This window comes from Mycteria americana, chromosome 9 (assembly GCF_035582795.1).
Source record: "Mycteria americana isolate JAX WOST 10 ecotype Jacksonville Zoo and Gardens chromosome 9, USCA_MyAme_1.0, whole genome shotgun sequence".
NCBI lineage: Eukaryota > Metazoa > Chordata > Aves > Ciconiiformes > Ciconiidae > Mycteria > Mycteria americana.
In genome coordinates, this window is record NC_134373.1 from 42,846,467 (window position 1) to 42,864,301 (window position 17,835).

At 47.6% G+C, this 17,835-nt stretch overlaps 1 protein-coding gene across 6 annotated transcripts in view; it reads left to right on the forward strand.

Moving 5' to 3' along the window:
* Nucleotides 1-17,835, forward strand: part of FMNL2 (formin like 2) — a 153,928-nt gene that overhangs the window by 92,830 nt on the left and 43,263 nt on the right. For all 6 annotated transcript variants that reach the window (XM_075511296.1, XM_075511291.1, XM_075511295.1 and 3 more), the window contains exons 4-6: nucleotides 3,297-3,373; nucleotides 5,502-5,585; nucleotides 7,235-7,387. In XM_075511296.1, the coding sequence (XP_075367411.1) occupies nucleotides 3,297-3,373; nucleotides 5,502-5,585; nucleotides 7,235-7,387 (314 nt within the window). The remainder of the gene's footprint in view (nucleotides 1-3,296; nucleotides 3,374-5,501; nucleotides 5,586-7,234; nucleotides 7,388-17,835) is intronic.

Here is a 17,835-nt window from a genome sequence, read left to right on the forward strand (position 1 = left end):
GGGTGTATTTCCATGGCAGAGCCTCATCCATCCTTCTGCATGTTATTTTTGTCCAGAATAGTTTGATAATCACTCATGAAAGACTCAGGCAGTTCACTTGGCTTTTCATGTGAATGTCGTGCATCCCTGAATGTGGCTTCTGTACCGGGATGTATTTGTGGCTGGTTCTGATATTTCTGTACCACTCTGATGGGCTTAGTAATAGCTTCCAGGATTTTAGAATAACAGTAAACCTACATCCCATTTAGAGGACCATTGCTGAACCTTTGGTATTTAACCACTTTGGATATCAGCTCATATCCTGTGTTGATAGTTATAATAGCCTTTAAAAAAAAACCAAAAAAAAAAAAGGCAGCGAGAGCGTAGCAGATCCTGCCGTTGACTGCCTCTGCCTTGTCCTCAACAATCGCTGCTTTGTGTTGCCGTACAATTAGCTGAGGTTGGTGCCCTGCAGTAAAATACGTGTCCTGACACAGGGCTGCCGGGCCGGGGCCGCTCCAGCCGCAGCGGAGGTGCACCTCCGGCCCTGCGAAAGGCGAGGGGCAAACGCTGGGTCCCCTGTGCTGCCGCACGCCGTCGCTAGCTTCTGCCTTCAAGGCTGCCGTAATATCTTCTGACAGTGCTTCTCTTGTTGGAGGCTCTGACGAGGAGTAGGAACGCATTTAGTAGGAAACCTTTAAATTTGCCTGTAGCTGATTATAGTTTTTTTTAACAAAAATGGTGAACAGGGGTCTTTGTGTTTTTCTCCTGAAGGGTTTTTGAAATTCGTTTAGTGTTTGGCTTTGCTCTGTGGTTACTCTGTGGGCACACATTGAAGCCTTTCTTATCCTAATACCACTACAAGAGTCCCATGACAAATGACAAAACCGAAGGAGCCTAAAAATAACTCCATTGAGTTCCTCTCTTTTGTTGCGTTATTCTGTATCACCAGCAGCCTTTCCTCAGCCAGGGCTGCGAGGCGGAAAGATTTACGAATGGGCTTCTGGACGGACGCGCGATATTGTGGGGAGAGCTCGTATTACCAGGATTATTGCTGTAATTGAGGTGGTGTCAGCGTTTTTGCTGATCCCCAGCGTGGCCAAGAGAGGGTGGCTCCAAACGCTGCTGCAAAATGTGCCTTTCGGCTTGTAATTGGGGTCATAATGGCTCTTCCCGGGAAAACAATTGCTTTTCGTCTGAGCTGAATTTTTGAAACAGGAAAATGAAAGTGTCGAAATGACACATTTTTAAAGAAATTGCAGTTTGGTGGCTCCTCGAGCCCAGTAAGGCACAGAGCTGGTGCATTGCTCTCTGCCGTGGTCGCAAGGAGCAGCCTGGCCTCGCTGGGGGAGGACGGTCCCGCCTGGGAACGTGCTGCCTATTTCTGCCATGCCCTCCCACCCCTCTCTCCTGGCTGCCTCTTGCTACCTCAATATTTTACCTCTACTTCTAGAGAGGGGAGGTTTTATATTGCTTGCGGTTATATTGTGTAAACTTGCTAGGGAGAGAAGGCGCTGTGTTTTTGTACGCTGAGCTAATTAACTGAGGTCCAGAGAAACTGTATGTCTGATCTCAACTAGCTATTTCAAAGTAAAAATTAATAGTGCCTTGTGTCTACTAGGACTTTAGTGAGACATCTATTTCGGTCTGCCAGTGGCTTTCTGAGCTGGGATTTAGTCTTACCTCGGGTAAGCCAGTGGTGCTGACTAGCATGCGATAAAGCCCTGGTGAAAAAGGCAGCTGATAATTTTCACACAGGTCAGCAAGGCAAGGTAAATCCTGTCCTTTCATCATCTTCACCTTAATAAATGAACTCATGAGAATTATTAACTGAAGGGAATGAGACACGGACTCCGGTGCTGATAGTAGGGGGGACCTTTATTTACCTGACAGCACTCTTTTATACTTATCCCGACCGGTTCACGCGAAGCACGCGCAATGCTCGCGCTTATTCTGTCCATCTAATTGGCTCTATAACTTTTATCACGCAACGTTTCATTGGCTTATAGTTATCTTGTTGTTCCTTCTTCTGCATTCTTTTGTTCCTTCTTCTGCGTTCCTTGTTTTCCTTTTTTCCTCTGGGCCCCTCGCTCATGATCTTAGTTCAGAGATGTGTTTATTAAATCAAGGTCATCGGTGTACTGGTCTCCTACAATTAACTGCCAAGTAGTCCCCTTGATTTTATTGTGGTGCACTGAGAGCAACCCCTTTTTTCCCTAGGATTCGAAGCATAGTCCTACTTGCAGCAGCCTTGCTTGCGTCCTGAACATTTGTAAGCCCTTTCCAAACACATCAAGTCTGTGTGTGTGATAACTGATGGCCAAGCTGGTTGTTAAGGACTGCAATTCCAAGATGATTATCATTGTCCATCCACTTCTGCTCTCATTTAGCTTGTTCACGAATGAGAATTTACCAAAACAACTGCTCCAGAATAATTTATCCAGCTGTTTTAGTAGACTTCTATGGGTAAGGAGCACCAGGCAGGAGAGGAGACGCCAGTCTCTCCAGCTGGGAGAGGAGGAGGCATGGCTGGCTTGCTCTGTCTGCACACCGAAGGTAGCCCTGCTCCAGGCTGGTTTTGCACAGGACGGAGAGGAGCTGCTTGACTCGCCTCGAGACGAGTCGGTGTGCGTTTAGAGGTCTTCTGCCGTGACCGGTGCCTGCTTTGAGCCGTGAAGTGGGGCTCCCACTGCCTCCCGGTGAGGTTTTCCCAGGTCGCCCTTTCTGCTCCTATACGGAGGTGACGCGAAACCTCATCTCCTTTCTGCTGCGTTGCTCCCCAGTGTTTTACTTCTGACGTTTTATGGCCTTTTCCCAGCATCTAATTTTGCAGATACGGTTTAGTGTGCACAAATTATTAAAGCATGCAGATGGCAGCACATGTGTATTTCATTATTGGCTCGCACCCACAGATTTGGTAATTATATAGAAATCGTGGCAGGTTTTTTGGTGTGGGTGTAAAGTCTCGAAAGCGAGATTAAAGCACCAGGCTGAGAATGAGGCCCAAATGCTGTAGTTCTCAATGGAGAGTTTGATACTAAAACAAAGCTTGTATTGTAAAGGAACGTTTATTTATCTACAGGCTTTTAATTTTCTAAATCCTGGAAACTCAAAAATGTGCATGGGAACAGAAGTTATTTTTCTGAGTATGTTTTTGTTGACTGCTGGACTATTGTTGTTGCATTCCTCAGGATTTAGAGGGGTTCTCAGTTTACCTTCATGTTTTTTTTATTCATTCTGCACTGCGTGAGATGTTGATGTTTTTAATAGCATCACATGAGTCTAATTGTTATTTTTGCCTGCTCACTCAATTACAGAAATTCAGAAGACGAGTCCAAGAGTCTACTCAAGTACTCCGAGAACTGGAAATTTCTTTAAGAACAAATCACATCGGGTAAGAATTTTTGATGTCCTCTGGTCTAAGATTTTGGTTTTTACATCTACTGATGGATGGATGCCTTTGAGAAAATATCTCTTTGCATGTCAAGCAGTGATACCACTTGATTGATCGTTAAAGCCTGAAGGGCTCAGTTAAGGGATAGCTGGGCATCTCAGGAGAATAATTCAGCTTTAATCCTTTCATGATAGGGTTCATCCACATCTCTGTGAAGGCTGCGAAAAGATTGCAGTCAACTTCTGCTCACCCTAAGTCAGTCAGAGCAGCAGTGAGCATGATTGTGTCTAGAATAGTAATAGTTGCAGCTATAAATATATATATATAAAACCCCCATGCTGTTTTATAGCTTTAACATGATGCAGTTCATGAAGCCTGGCTGTGACTAATATTCCCAGCATTTTACTTCTACAAAGCACAAAATTCCTCTCAAATAGCGAAAGTAAAAGAATCACAGAGACTTCAGTTTTTTATCGAACATGCTGTTCCTGTCCGCGTTTCCACCGCTCTCACCTCTCTGCTTTGGGTCTCGGGACCAGAAGCCGGTTCAGCGCTGGTACGTCAGCCAGGAAGGTTTCTTCAGCATTTTGTTTCACACGCTGTGTCCAGCTCAGTTACGTGGATTTTACAGGATGCTGCTCTTATTTCATGGAAACAAGGGCATTTTAAACTGTGGGAGGAATAGCTGTTCTCTCTCTGTGGGAGCCTGCTCCCCAGCGTGGTGTGCATGGACGGTGTGCATGGCAGTGGGGGACCCTCCCGCAAGCTGCACCGTCGCAAATATTTCCAACAAACTTCTCCCACACCCCTGCTCTGGCTCCTGCTATGTTTTCCCTCGTTTTCCAACACAAAAGATTCCCCACCAAAGACTTAGGGCATCCGAAGCATGACACTCTGCAGATTTATGATGGCTCATGGGTGTGCAGAAGGAACCGTGATGGTGCACCAGATAAATGAAGGAGGCTGACAAGACCAATGTTTATTTATTTGGTTCACTTGGCTGAAAGATGTGTTTCAAAATATGTTTTATAAACATGCCAGGCTGTTTATTTTAGCAGGTAAACAGCAAAAGATTTAAAGCCCGAAGACTGGAATAACTCAGAGGTGATGAATTCCCGCTCTGCTGAGAGCAGGGGATCCATAGCTGCGAGGCCCCAGAGGCAGAGCGAGCCCGGAGCCCCAGTTCCCTCCCTGGCTCCCCGCTTGTTCCAGTGGCACCTAACCCACTCCCGGAGGAGCTTCGGCTGCCCCAGTTGGGGTCGGAGGAGAGCTGAGCTGGGGCTGTGCTGAGGCTCCTTGCTCGCCTGCGTTTGCCCCCAGATGTATGGATTTTCAAACTTTACTTGGCATTTCTGAGTTTTTGAAAGCTTTGGAAGATAACAGGCTTTTTGGAATTGAAGATTATTTTGCATAATTCTCAGGGAGCAAAATTCACAGTAATAGGTTAACATCTTTTAAGAAGAGAAGGCAAAATTACTGTTAAACGTACATCCGGGATGTCAGATCGCACCCTTGGTGCTATTACTCTTTTGCTGGTGTGCTGTTCCTGTGCTCTGGAAATACTGCTAGAGATCAGGATGTGGAAAAAAATAAGCCAGGTCCCTGCGACTCGTGCGTTAGAAGGCGGCTGTAACCACCGCTTGGCGGTTTGCGCAGCGGCGTGTGCCAGGCAGGAGATGAGCCTGGGCTTGGTGCGAAGCCGGGCGGCAGCCGAGCTCCCCAGCGCGCCCGTGGCCCTCGGCAGCAGCACCGCCGTGGTGGGAAAGGCACTTACCATCGCCGGAGCTCAGTACTTAGAAGAGCAAACGTCTAGTTTCTGAGCAATGCCGAGTGTGCATAGGGGGTTTTATGCCTTTTTTTTTTTTTTTGTGGAATGTTTTTCCCATCATAGTGCTGCAAAAAAGCTCGTTTCAGTACATTTGTAAAGTCCTCTAAAGGACTGTTTTAAAGTCCTCTAAATAATAAAGAGCATTTTTAAAAAGTCCTCTTTTCCTGAGTGAGAAAGCAAAGTTTTGCTCAGCAGTGCTGCCTCTGCTGCGATGGATCTGACTCTAGTTTATCTGACAAGAATTCCAGTAACTGCACAAAGCCCGTGAAACGCTCTCATGTCTAATGATTTTCCTAACAGATGGGTCAGGGAGTTCCTGAATGAAGAAAACAAAGGCCTGGATGTTCTGGTGGAGTACTTGTCGTTTGCGCAGTATGCAGTCACGTAAGTAAGACATGCCCGGTACTCTCTGGGCTTGCAAGGCAAAGCAAGGCTCCTGCCACCCCTACACAGCAAGAGAGGGAAATGCCGGGGCAGACGCTCTGCTTTTCTAGCAGAGTATGTACGGTATGATACTATGTACGTACCGTAGAGCAGAGAAAATGGTAACGTTAATCCAAAACCACTGGATCATAACGTTGCAGAAAAAAAATGCCTAAGTTTAAGCCATGAGATTATTTACCTCCAAGACTGTGCTGACATATTTTTTAGCTTTGGCCCCTGACTGTCTTAGGGGTACAGTGCCAAAACATTCCAGAAAGGTGTGGAAGGGTGCAGGCTTCCTTCGAAATAGGTTTGCAATTAGTGTCCGAGCCCAAGGAATTATAATACTGCCTACCGTGTTCAAAGCCACATCCACACACGAACCACTTCTCACAAGGCTCATGGCAAGAGACGTTGTCAGCGTTGCGTGCAGTAGCTGCGCTGCGAGACAAGAGTAGGAATTTCAAGGTGATTTTGCGAGTCAGGAAGACTATGAAGCAAGCTTAGGCAGTTCTGACATCTGGTTAGCTGGGAGGCGGATTTAGTCATTTAATAAATCAATAAATGTACTCTATTAAAACAATTGGGAAAAAAAATCAGCTTGCATTAGTCGTTATATCACACAATTTGAAATAGATGTTCAGCTGAGGATCATGTTTTGCGTATCCGCAGGCTTTCACTTCAGGATATTGTAGCGATAGATTTTTGTATAAAATGTATGAAAAGAAGCGGTAGGTTAAAGATACCTACGGCTGGAGTTAGGAACTCGAGCTGAGTAGAGTTGATGTTTTATTTTTAGAAAAGATGCCATCAGATGTATATATACCATCGCACAGAAAAGAGATTTTTTGGTGGGATTGCAATAAAATTAATGAAGGAAAATTATATGTTTTAAAATGTCACTAACACTGGAAAAAACTATGCACAGCAAAAAGAAGTGTTTGTATAAAGACTTTCTTCCTAAAATTATACAAATGTATGCAAGTTAGCTTGCTGGGTTTTTCCCCTCTCTAACGTGGTAAACATGAGTAATAACCTCAAAAGCTGTAAGGGGAACAAGCAATTTTTGCTTGAAATAGCAGTACAATGGGCAACGAGTCAGAAATCAAAGAAAATCTGTAATGATTATGGTAATGTATTATGTATGCTGGGAGATTCATGAGGGCCAGCAAGCCAGTGTAAATGCTCCGTCACATATTGATGGAGAAAGCTGAATTAGTACTTGCAGAACGTATTGATTTATTGAAATAAAATGGAGACAGCTTTAAGCATTCTCCCTCTCTGCTTCAAGGCAGGGCTAATCATCAGCAAAGCAGCCAATGTTGTATTTATTTTACATCGAAGTAGAATAATACGTAGCTGTTTGATCCTTCTGGAACTGTACGCTTGTGTGGTTAGCTGCTCCCTTCGCCAAGGTCCAGATTTGCTGCCCTATGCATTTGAAGCTCGCACTGAATTGTAGCCCAAGGGAAGTTAGCCTGCACTGCTTTCCTCCTTTCTTTTTGTAGTCTTTTGGGACCTGCTAAAATCTGCAGATGTTGAGCAGGAAGGAAAACGCTGTGTGCATCTTTTCTGTCTAACCCGGCATTGGGATTTCTGTTCCCTTTCAGGTTTGACTTTGAAAGTTTGGAGAACAATGTGGAAAACTCGATGGACAAGTCCAAACCTTGGAGCCGATCTATTGAGGACCTGCACAGAGGCAGTAATTTACCCTCGCCAGTCGGCAACAGCATTTCCCGCTCTGGCAGACACTCGACTTTACGGTAAGGAGTTAAATCGGGCAGTGGGTGACCTGCAAGCAGTGAGTGCCCAAGTGAGAAGAATCAGTGTGGTTTTCCAATTAGACTATTTTTCATCTTCCCTCTTTTCACAGTAGAGGCTTGACACGCGTAGGAAACGTGTCATTGTACTGACAGCTTTGAGGTGGAAAGAAGGGCTAAGCTAGTAACACGGGGCAGCATTACACAGCAGCTGAGGAAGAGACAAGAATAACTCTGCCTCTCTTTCCAGTGGCAGAATGATCTAAGGATGCACGATACGTTTCCATCAGGTACAATGTGGCTTGCTCAGAGGAAGCAATTCCTTTTCTCCAAAGAGTGCCTCAAGATTTCCATGGACCCAGCCAGTCTGGGGCTCTGATCTGGTGTCTCGTCCAAAAAGGTCTCTTGCAGCAGCACATTCCTTCCACCCTGCTATGAACAAGAGGCTTGTTTTTTTTTTTTAAAGGCCACTTCCATCCTTCAAACCTGCTGCAAGTACTAGCACCCCCCCAGGCTTTACTATGAAGTCTCTCTTTCCAAATACTGTTTTTTTTTCGTTTGTGGAAATGACGGAGTCACTTCCCAGGACTGAATGGCAGTCGACTCTGTTACATTCCTTCGACGCTTCACTATTACAAACCATACTAAACATCACCTTCAGACTAGCAGTGCTGTTACCTAGGGGCGCAGCTCAGGGCGCTGAATGGCATTTACTCCTACGCTCTTTGACTTTTTTTGGCTTTTGTGGAGTTTTGTTACGTAGTACTGTGAGCATCAAGGAGTCCAAAAAAGATGGAGCCGGTGAGGACTTGCAGCTTTTTCCTACGTCTTCCAGCTGAGGTTCGGATTTGGTTCGTCGGTCCGTGGTAATGCCGGCTCTTTAGCTGATGTTAAGTGAATGCCTTCCACTTAGAGCCTGAGCGGTAGCGGGTGTGATACCTGGAAGATGTAGTTCACAGACCTCAGGCAGTGGAGAGGAGGAGACAGACACACAGTTCTGGTAAAGAGATACGGGCTGTGGAGCGCAGCAAAATCACTTGACCAGTTGATTTTTTTTTTTTTTTTTATGTTGCAAAGATGTTCTTAGTGTTTTTGGTTTTCTTTGATCTTTTAATTACTATGACAGAGAAATGGTAGAGACTTGTGCTTCCAGGAGGATGTCTGATTCTGCTCTAGTTTTGGGAGGCATGCTTGTGATTAGTTACACTAGAAATGCATAAGTCAGGTATACATTACATGTCTCTTACATTTTTTCTCTTCATTTCCTTCCATCCTTTTTCCTTTTTCACATCCCCCTTTATTCCTTACCTTTTTTATTTTCCATTTCAATGTCTCCTTCCTTGCATCCTTCATTCCCCTCCCTTTCAAACGCTCTTCTCCAATTCTCTCGCATCCTTCCCTCCTCTGCTCTCCTCCACCTTTCACATACCATCAGATTGGTTTCTCTGCCTGAGCAACTTCAGTTCAAACGCCGCCAGAGCTGCTTTTCAGCCAACTGCCTCTGGAGCGGCTTCACTTTGCGCTCTGCTGATGAGGCTTCGAGCCGGAAAATCTCGTAAGTCCCAGGTGCGAGGTTGCAGGCAGCGGGGGCTGTGCAGGGCATGGAGCCGCGTGGCTAGCGCTGCTCCCCATGCCTTATAATCTGGTAATCGTACGTCTTGGTAAAGCGACCGCCTGAGCATCAGGGGGAGTTTTCAGCCTCCAAAACGTGTGGTTATCACATTATAACTTCAAAGCGTAGTTTGCTTCCGTAGAGTGGGATTTTCTAAAAGAAAATAAAATGTGTTTTACTTTGAAACAAGATACTAGTTTTCTTTATCACATTGCAAATAGTATTATGAGTTTCATACCTAAGACATAGAGCCCTTAGTCATTGTCCCTGTTATTCCATCTTTTTAATTACAAATAGAGCCTTCACTCATATCCAACCCGGGCACAGAAATGTAACCTAGTACGGGGGTTTCAGCCAAGTGCTCCCTCCTGCCTCTTTGTACCGGGGCAGCTTGGGCAGAAGAAACTCTCCAGCATTTACGTGGAATTAGCATCTTTGGTTTGCGTTTCATTAAAACAAAATATCTGTGTTTTAAAATGTGTACTTCTTCAACAGCTGGGGACTATGCGTATTAAAAAAGGTAAAAGCTAAAAGTAGGTGGGAAGTTTTTAAGAAGGGGCTTTTTTGTAGAATTAGTAAATACCGGTTGACTGAAACAGAATCTTTTCCTGAGAACAAGCTAGGTGCTCATCAAAGGAGGAGGGTGTGCAGGATGGCGTTTCTGTCAAAAGCGGGAGGTTCCTGCCCCGTCACTGGGTAGACGACGTGGCTGGGACGTGCGGAGACGCAGGCCATAGGTTCTTCTGTGTGGAAGCTCCTCTTCTGTCTTTTTTATAAAAAACATTAAAATGGAGAGAAAGGAAGAAGCGGTCCTCCCTCTTGGATGAAAAAGGAGAAGTCTGACAATCTTAACAGGGTAATTTAAAATTCAGGAGCTGGACTCACCCCTGCTATGCCATAGCAGTATGAAAAATGAAAACAGATTTGGCCTGGATTCCTTTTTATTAAAACAGCAAGAAGATTTGGGGAGACAGTGTTTCGTGCCAGCTTTAACACCATTTTTTCTCATTTTCGGTCTTGTGTGGCAGTGTCACGGCACCAGTTTCCTGCCTGTCCTCAGGGTTCAATAGCAGTAAACCTGCTGTAGCCCTCAGGACCCTGCACGATCCCAGCTGATCTGGGCTGTACACGTTTAATTACAGCAAAAATATTGGGAGATAAGCGCAAAGCAACCCTAGGAAGTACTGGCAGGGTTCTACCCCTTGCGCGCTTGCAAACGACGCGGCTCCATCGTAGTGAGCGGTTCCCTTGCAGCAGCCAGGGCAAGCTCGCTGCGGCGTGAGCTCGCCCGGCGGTGACGTGGGCACGGAGGCTTTCTGTCTGCTCGCTTGCGTGGCTGAGGCTATCCATTTCTAATTGTGACTTTAACTGCCTTCCCATAGCTCTTTTTAGTAGTGCTAAACCCTGCCAATTCCCTCCTCACTGGGTTTCCTTGGCAACTGAGGGGTTTTTTTTTTAAGAGGAGGCACAGGGATTTGGGAAGCAAAGACCAAAATGAGGGCAGAAGGATAAAAACGGGGATGAACCTTTGGGGATTTTATTGCTGCTTTTTTGGGGGGAAAGAGCATTACTTTCACATGAGAGTCATACTCTCCTGTCAGATAAATATTAATGCAGACTTTGTAATGTCCCAGCCCATTAGAAATTCCCTTTTTTCCGAGTCAAATACTTCAATTTTTATGTGGATTGAACTGAGAAACTTCATTTCTTTCTTCAAAATCTTTGGAGTCCTTAATGAGAGGGTGATCCAGGCAAACCTATCTTAATCCATAAATGGGCTTTGAATGCATTCAGTAATTGGACTCAGCTTTGGCACTGCTTCTTAGGCTGCAGTGAATTGGACTTCGCCATTAACGCTTTCGCTGCTCGGGGGCCAGCTGACTTTGTCGTCCTAATTTTTGTCAGGTACTTGCTAATTTTACAGAGTATATTTTTGAGCAGTCACTTGTCGGTCTTGTGATTCTTCTGGTTTCTCTACCTGAAGACCACGGGTTTTACAGACCTCGGACAGGCATTAGTCGGGCAGCGGTGTCTCTGGCAGCCGAGGGGAGCCCCAAGGCAGCGTGCACCCCTTTTCGCGTAGCCTGCTTGGTGTGGGGGTGCTTGTAGGTGGGTGCCCTGGTCGAACTGGGGGAGAACCCCCCGCAGAGCCATCTGTGCTTGCGTACGGAGGTGACGGAACACGCTTGTTCCCTTGCTGAAGCTACGTGGGATGCGCCCGGCGTTGCAGAGCTGAGCACCTCCTGTGTGTGCATTTACATCTCCAGTCACGCACGGGCTGCGTAGCCTGGGAGGAGGGAGACAGACCACAACCGGCTGTTTCGATTTCTTTTCTCACCTTTTTTAAGCAGCAAATAGCTCCTCAGCTTTATGGATTAATAGTTTTCCCAGATTCTTTTAGATGAAGACAAAACCAGCAGGCTCAAAGTCATTTATTTTCTTCACATTTGTAGCACAAACCAGCTTTGTGGCCCGTGTCGGAAGTGGCAGAAGGGAGACATTTTCGGGCAGCACAGCTACCTGCTCTGGCTCGCCCAGGGCAGATATTTATGCCCTTGCATGAGCGGAGGAGCTGATCGCACCTCACTGCTTTTAGTGCTTGTGGGGGCCACCACTGAGCACAGGCTCGTGGTCTTGCCCTCTCCAGGCCTCCTCCCCTGCAGAGGGGTGCAAGTTCAGGGTCCCCACGTCCAGCAGACCCAGCTTGGAACTTGCTCTAAGAGACCAGAGAAAGCCAAAGTTAGTAGGAAGTGCCAAGACCTTCCTCTTCCAAAGTCCCTTTCTACTGTCAGAGGGACATTCATAACACAAACACCACCACCTCCAAACCACCACCACCAAAATCGCAGAAATGCAATCCAAAAACCACCAAACCCCAATGAAAACCAGAGTCCCAGCCCACACAGAGCTGGGCGAGCTGCCATGGGGGTGGTGAGGTCCACCCTGGGCTGTCCTCTGCTCTCCTTGCTCCTACTCTGAGGGTGCCAGTGCAGACAGATGAGGGCATGATATTCTTTAGCAGATAATAAGATGAAAATGATAGGAGAAACCAGCTGTAACTTGTATCTGTTATTAACGCGGTGTATTAGAAGTCTACACCATTGGACTGGGCACACGTCCTCGTTTTAAGCATGGAAGTCCTCCCATTGAAGTTGGTGGAGGTGGCAGGAGTTTGTATTGAGATTTGTGCTCACTTACCATGGTGGAAAGGGCTTTTAATTACTTTGAGTATCCCAGTTTGTTGCGTAGCTGTTTTAATTATCCATCTGTGGGTCTTCAGTCTCAGTGTGAGCTGTTTTGCACCAGAAGATGCCCTTGTGGGTGGGTTTTCTAGGTCTTGGTTGTACAAAGTGCTGGAGGAGTCCAGGACGCACTGGACATTTTCAGTGGTTCTGGCTGATCGCGTTAACGAAGTAACGTGGACATGGAGGCAGGAGTAGTTTTTCAAAATTAATATCTTCAGGCTGGCTGGCCTGAATGGTCCTTCTCACCTTTCTTAGGAGGCTGGTGGGTAAAAGCACAGCCTGGTCTCCGCAGACGCGATGGCAGTGCCTTTACAAGCACCGGATTAACTAAATTGTTAACAAATTGAATAAAAAGGATGAATGAGTTATTCTTGAACAGAAATGTACTTCTGTTAGAACTGGATGAGAAAGAGAACCTTGAACCGTACCATGTATTTCAGCACGGATTTAGCCTTGGTTTTAATGGGTGTTGGTTTTCCCACGCGGGTGCGGCGTCCCGGCTGTGGAAATGCCCGATCTTGCCTGCTTCCCCACGGCCTCCAGCAGCGAAGGCACGAAGCTGTGGAGTAGCTCCCTCCCCGCGTGTGCCATCCCCTACCCACCGCTGATGGCTGGCAGGAGGAAAGCATTACACGCTGCAGGAGCTTGCACGTGGTCAGGTTTTCTGTTTCGGCTTTTTTCAGAAGTAAGGTTTTATAGTTCTTCTTTAAAGGAGGGGCAGAGGAAATAAAAGAGGAACCATCTGAATTTAATTACCAGGATAAATATACTCTTGGTGACATAATCTTTGACCTGCAGCAGACAGGAAATCAAAACCAACGATTCATCCAGATGCTCAGATCAGCCTAATGTTTAGTAACAAGAAATGAAATAAAAGCAAAAGAAGATCATCCACCCTGTCTTGGCTCATGTCGCGTAAAGGGAGGTGTTAGAGCTACTGCCAGTCTGCCCTGCCTTTAGGAGGGAAACAAATAACATCAGGGGTCGTTGCAATTGCCACTAATACAGAGAAAGCATCTTGAGCCTTAGTTCCAGCGTGCAGAGTCGTCATAAAAGAGTTTCTGTACAAAAACTCCTCATTAATTCTTGGCATTCATGTCTGTGTGAAGAAATTTGCATCTGTTGAAGGGAAACGATCTAAATGTAGGGCAGAATCCCATCTGTGCTAGAGATATTTTCTCTGCACTGCAGCTCTCGATTGCATATTCTGTACCCGTTTCTCAGCCTAATCGTAAACTAACACGGGTGGAAGCTCTGCAAGCCGGAGGGTGTGGGCTCTGAGTATCGCTGATGATATCACGGAATAACGCGCCAGCGGCTAGGGATGCGCGGGATGGTGGGGAAGGCAGGAGGAGCGCTGCGGAGAGAGCCCGGAGCAAGGCGTGCAGCCTGGGGCTGGAGCTGCGTACCTGCCCTGGGGCAGAGTCCCTGGAGGTGAGGGTCACCTTGGGTTTTGGGAAGAACACAACAGCTACCTCTGACTTTGCCTGTTTGGCTGGTCATGAGAATCCTCCAGGTGAACATCTCCAGGCTTCAGAACAGCAGTTTTCCTGGCTGCGGGCAGGTAGTGCCGTACGGGATGTCCGCAGCCCTTGCTGGGTTTCTGTGGGTCTTTTCCACCTCTTCAGAAGAGGCGAGTATTGTCTTCACCTCAAACCTTCCTTTTGGTACCTGCATTGCTCTGCAGAGCGGGGCTTTGATAGGTGCCCGGGGAGCCGTGTGGGTAGGGAGAGGTGTCGAGGAGAGCATCTCTCAGCCCGGCAAGGCTCCGTCCAGGTGGCTGGATCCCGGGCTGAGTTCCCAGGGAGATCGGACCCAGCGTGCTCCAGGGTCCTGCTGCGCTGCAGAGTATCTTTGCTCCCCGATTCTGTTTCTCCTCGCTCCCCAAGCGGCTGGAAATGCCAAATTCTGGCTTTGTGGTCATCTTTTATTAGTTTAAGGAGACTTGCTCCCATTTGTTACAGCTGACAAAACTCTGCGAGATGTTTAAAGGCATTCTGAAATTAAAGGAGTTGACGCAGCAGGCACTGAGGAAGATTTTTTTCTTCTATCAGTGGCACGATAAAGATCTAATTACTCTGCTTATTTAAAATTTAAAGGAAAATAATGTATGCAGCCTTTAGTAGTTTAAAACTGAGATAAGTCATTGTAGGAACGATCTCTGTATGACTAGAAATTACTTTTAAATCTTCTTGTTGCAGTGTTTTTCATATTTAGTGAAATGAATGTATGGAAATACGCTAGTGCGGTGTGGTTACACGTTCTCCAGCCAACACTGGCAGCCCTTCCACACTTCCCAGTTCAGACTCGGTGTAGGGCTCCCAGGTAGAGGTTGCACTGCTCTTCTTTGGTCTCGGGAAGGGAGGTTTGGAAGACGAGTGAGTCCCCGAGCACAGGGTCTGCGTGTGGGCGGTCAGCCCGTCCGCAGGGACGCAGGCAGGATGGCAGGGCAGCCCCGGCTGGAGCTCCCGTGCCGGCCCCCTTCCCACCAGGAGCAGCCGGACAAAGCGTCCCGGAGCCGAGGTGCGAGGTGCAGTGCGGCACCCCATCCAAAGTGCTCGTGGTGGCTTGGGGCCCGCCGGGACAGCCCCGCCGCGCGGGGAGCAGCCTAACCCTGTCCCGGTCCTCCGAGGCACAGCCTGCGCCCCTCCTCGGGGTCTGCTCCCCGAAACCTGGCTCCCGTGCTTTAACTGCTCGCTCGGGCTCAGGCAAAACTAGGTCATGTTTCCTGCAAACCTGAAATCTGTCTGGAGTGCCCCGAGCTGATTTATGCATTCATATACATGGGAGGGGAAAAAAAAAAAAAAGGCAGTTTGACTGAATTCTGCTTTGAATTTTGGGGTTTCTTTCATCTCAGTGCTCCTGGAAAATGAAAGCAAAGGGAGGTAATTGCTGAAGCCGGAGAGTCGCTGGCTCTCCGTGGGCAGGGTGGTTTTGCACCGCGCTCCGGAGCTCGCTGCGCGTTCTGCTCCCGTCCCGCGCTGGAGCCGCGGAGCGGGGAAGGCTCCCGCAGCCGCACAGGCGGGCACAGCGAGGGTGCTGCCGAGCCGCGATCGCTGCCCGGCACTCGGTACGCCCAGACCCTCGTACGAGCCTCCTCATCCGTTTTGTTTTGTACCTTTAAAGCGAGAAAATTTGCAGGTATGCTCTTTGTGTCAGAGAGTGAGCTAGTGAGTCAGAATAAAACAAGTCTGTTATTACTTGTTCATGTATTTATTATTAATCTTTACTATTATTATTTAAAAAAATAATGATGTTAATCACTGATTTTAAAAGCTACACCTCTTTGTTAAACAGAATGAGTAGCATGGATTAGACGAGTAACCGCACAGTAGCATCAGCAATAAACAGGGCAGCCCCCCAAATGCACTCAAAATAGGCAGAGGAAAGAAAGCGAAGTGTGATGACACCAAAGCCGTCTCTCAGACCCTCTCTGACGCTGCCCAGGAGCAGACGCTCAGTGCAGGAGTTGCTTAGAGCACTTGCTTAATATGAGCAAGACAGATACCCAGTGATGTTTCTACTGGTACGTGCTCCTGCTTCCAGCAGTCTGTAAATTTAAGCATCCTGATCTAAGGATTGCATCTCGTGTTTAATCGTTCTTGATAGATTTTTTCCTCTGTGAATTGGTGTAAGTGCTTTTGGAGCCTGTGCCGGGCTCTGGGCTCCGCAGCAGTCGTGCTGAAGAGCTCCCGCTCTCCGGAGCACTGTGTGGAGGAAGGAGTGCCTCGAAAATTACCAGGTTTGCTTTGATCCCATTACCTGATAATTATATGTGATGCCGTGTAGTTCCCGTGTTACGAGAAATAATGACAAATCGTTCCCTGTTGACTCCCTCCATGACTCTCATGCTTTCTTGGAGCGTTGGGATAGTTCTCGGATGGAAAAGCCTGGGTCTGCGTGTCCCCTGGAAGCTCTCCCGTTCTCCGGCTCGCCTTCTCGCCCTGCCTCGGCGTGTTTGCAGTTGTGCTTTGAGTCACTGCTGGGTGCCAGCGCTGACTCGTTTAACTCCTGGTTAGGGACTGCTAAGGTTCGTGAGAGCTAAGGATGCTGTAGTCCAGAAGCTTTCCCCACTGCAGTTGTTCTCCTGAGTCAAAGAGAAGAAAAGCCTTCCCGTGTACGTTCTCCAGGCTGCGAAGGTGGCATTGGCAAGTGTGAGGCCAGCTGCAGTTGTCTGAAGAAGCCTTGTTTTTACGGGAGGTTGTATTTACTCCACCAGTCAAGCTTCATCTATGAATTTCTCTTTCTTCCCCCAGTGGAGTTGCTCTTTGCATAACAAATGTCAGAATTTGCACATCACTGCACATGCATCACGTTATTTTTCTTTCTGTCTTCTTACCAGCAGATTTTTACACTTTCTTCCTCTATTTTCAGGCCCGAGTGTGCTAGTTGGAAATGCAAAAGGATTACTGTGCTTGCCTAGCGGTTTCGTTAGCCTCCGAGCCGGTGAGCCGATGCCCTTCTGGTCTCTGCTCTCACCTGCATGGGTGTAAATCAGGAGCAAATCTCTGGATGCTGCAGCCCTGTCACTAACTGACAACCTGCTTGGACCTTCTCTCCGGGCTGTTTTTACACTGTAAATTGCCGGAGCAGGATAAACAACGTGTTTTTCCAACCCCAAACACCACCCTTCACCTGTGCTGCCGGCATCGCCCGCGGTGATGGGGCTGCTCGGGGCAGCCTGCGCAGCTTTGCCGAGAGCCTCCGTGTCCCTGGCACGGCCGGGGGGGCCCGGCCCACGGACCCCGCAGTTTGGACGGGGCTCGGCCTGCAGTGCGCTGGTCCCGGGGCTGGCCGGGGCGGCGCGGCGGCACCGTGGACACCGTCAGCCGATTGCAGCAGTTAGTGCGTCACTGTCAAAATAGTTTCTTGACCATAATCGTAATCCTCTCGTTGCTTATTCAATTTCACATATGTAAGAACATATATGTATTTCATATGGCAGCCCGTCTCCTTGTCTCCAATTTCCTGCGCTCAGCTCGTGAAGCATGTTTTTTCTTAAAGAAAATAAGCAGTATCTCAGGGAGAGCTGCAATGTGGTTTTCATTTACTATGCCATAGAAATGACAGATTTAAAGATTTCCCTTTGTGTTTATTCCGTGCACTTATATAATTGAATTCAAGGTTGATTTACCAGTTAGGGGTTACAATTAAAATAATTAATGCCTCTGTTCTGAGGAAGGTTCCTAAGGGCTGTCTTTTCCTCAAATAATTTGGAGGGCTTTCAGAAAGCTCAGCTGCAGAATAGAAGAGAGGCACCATTCTTAAATGAAATGCAGCGGGAATTAATACATTTGCTGATGCCTACGAATGTTCGGTTCCATTAAAAGTCTGCGCCGTTGCTCGTGCAGAGTGAAGCGCATGGAAAAAAGTCCAGAATACCTCTGGTTGTGGGTGGATCATTCTTTCCCCGTTGCATGCCACGAGAGCTGGAGGTACCTGGCTTTGGATGAGTTGCGCTGTGGCTGGCGGCATCGGCCGCGCCGGGTGGAAGGGCTGAGGCCGGCAATTCGTGGTCTGTGCTGGCCCGGGGCTGGGCAGCGGTGGCCGGCCGGCAGCCGTGGAGCCGTGCATCTGGAGCTTCGTGCGCTGCC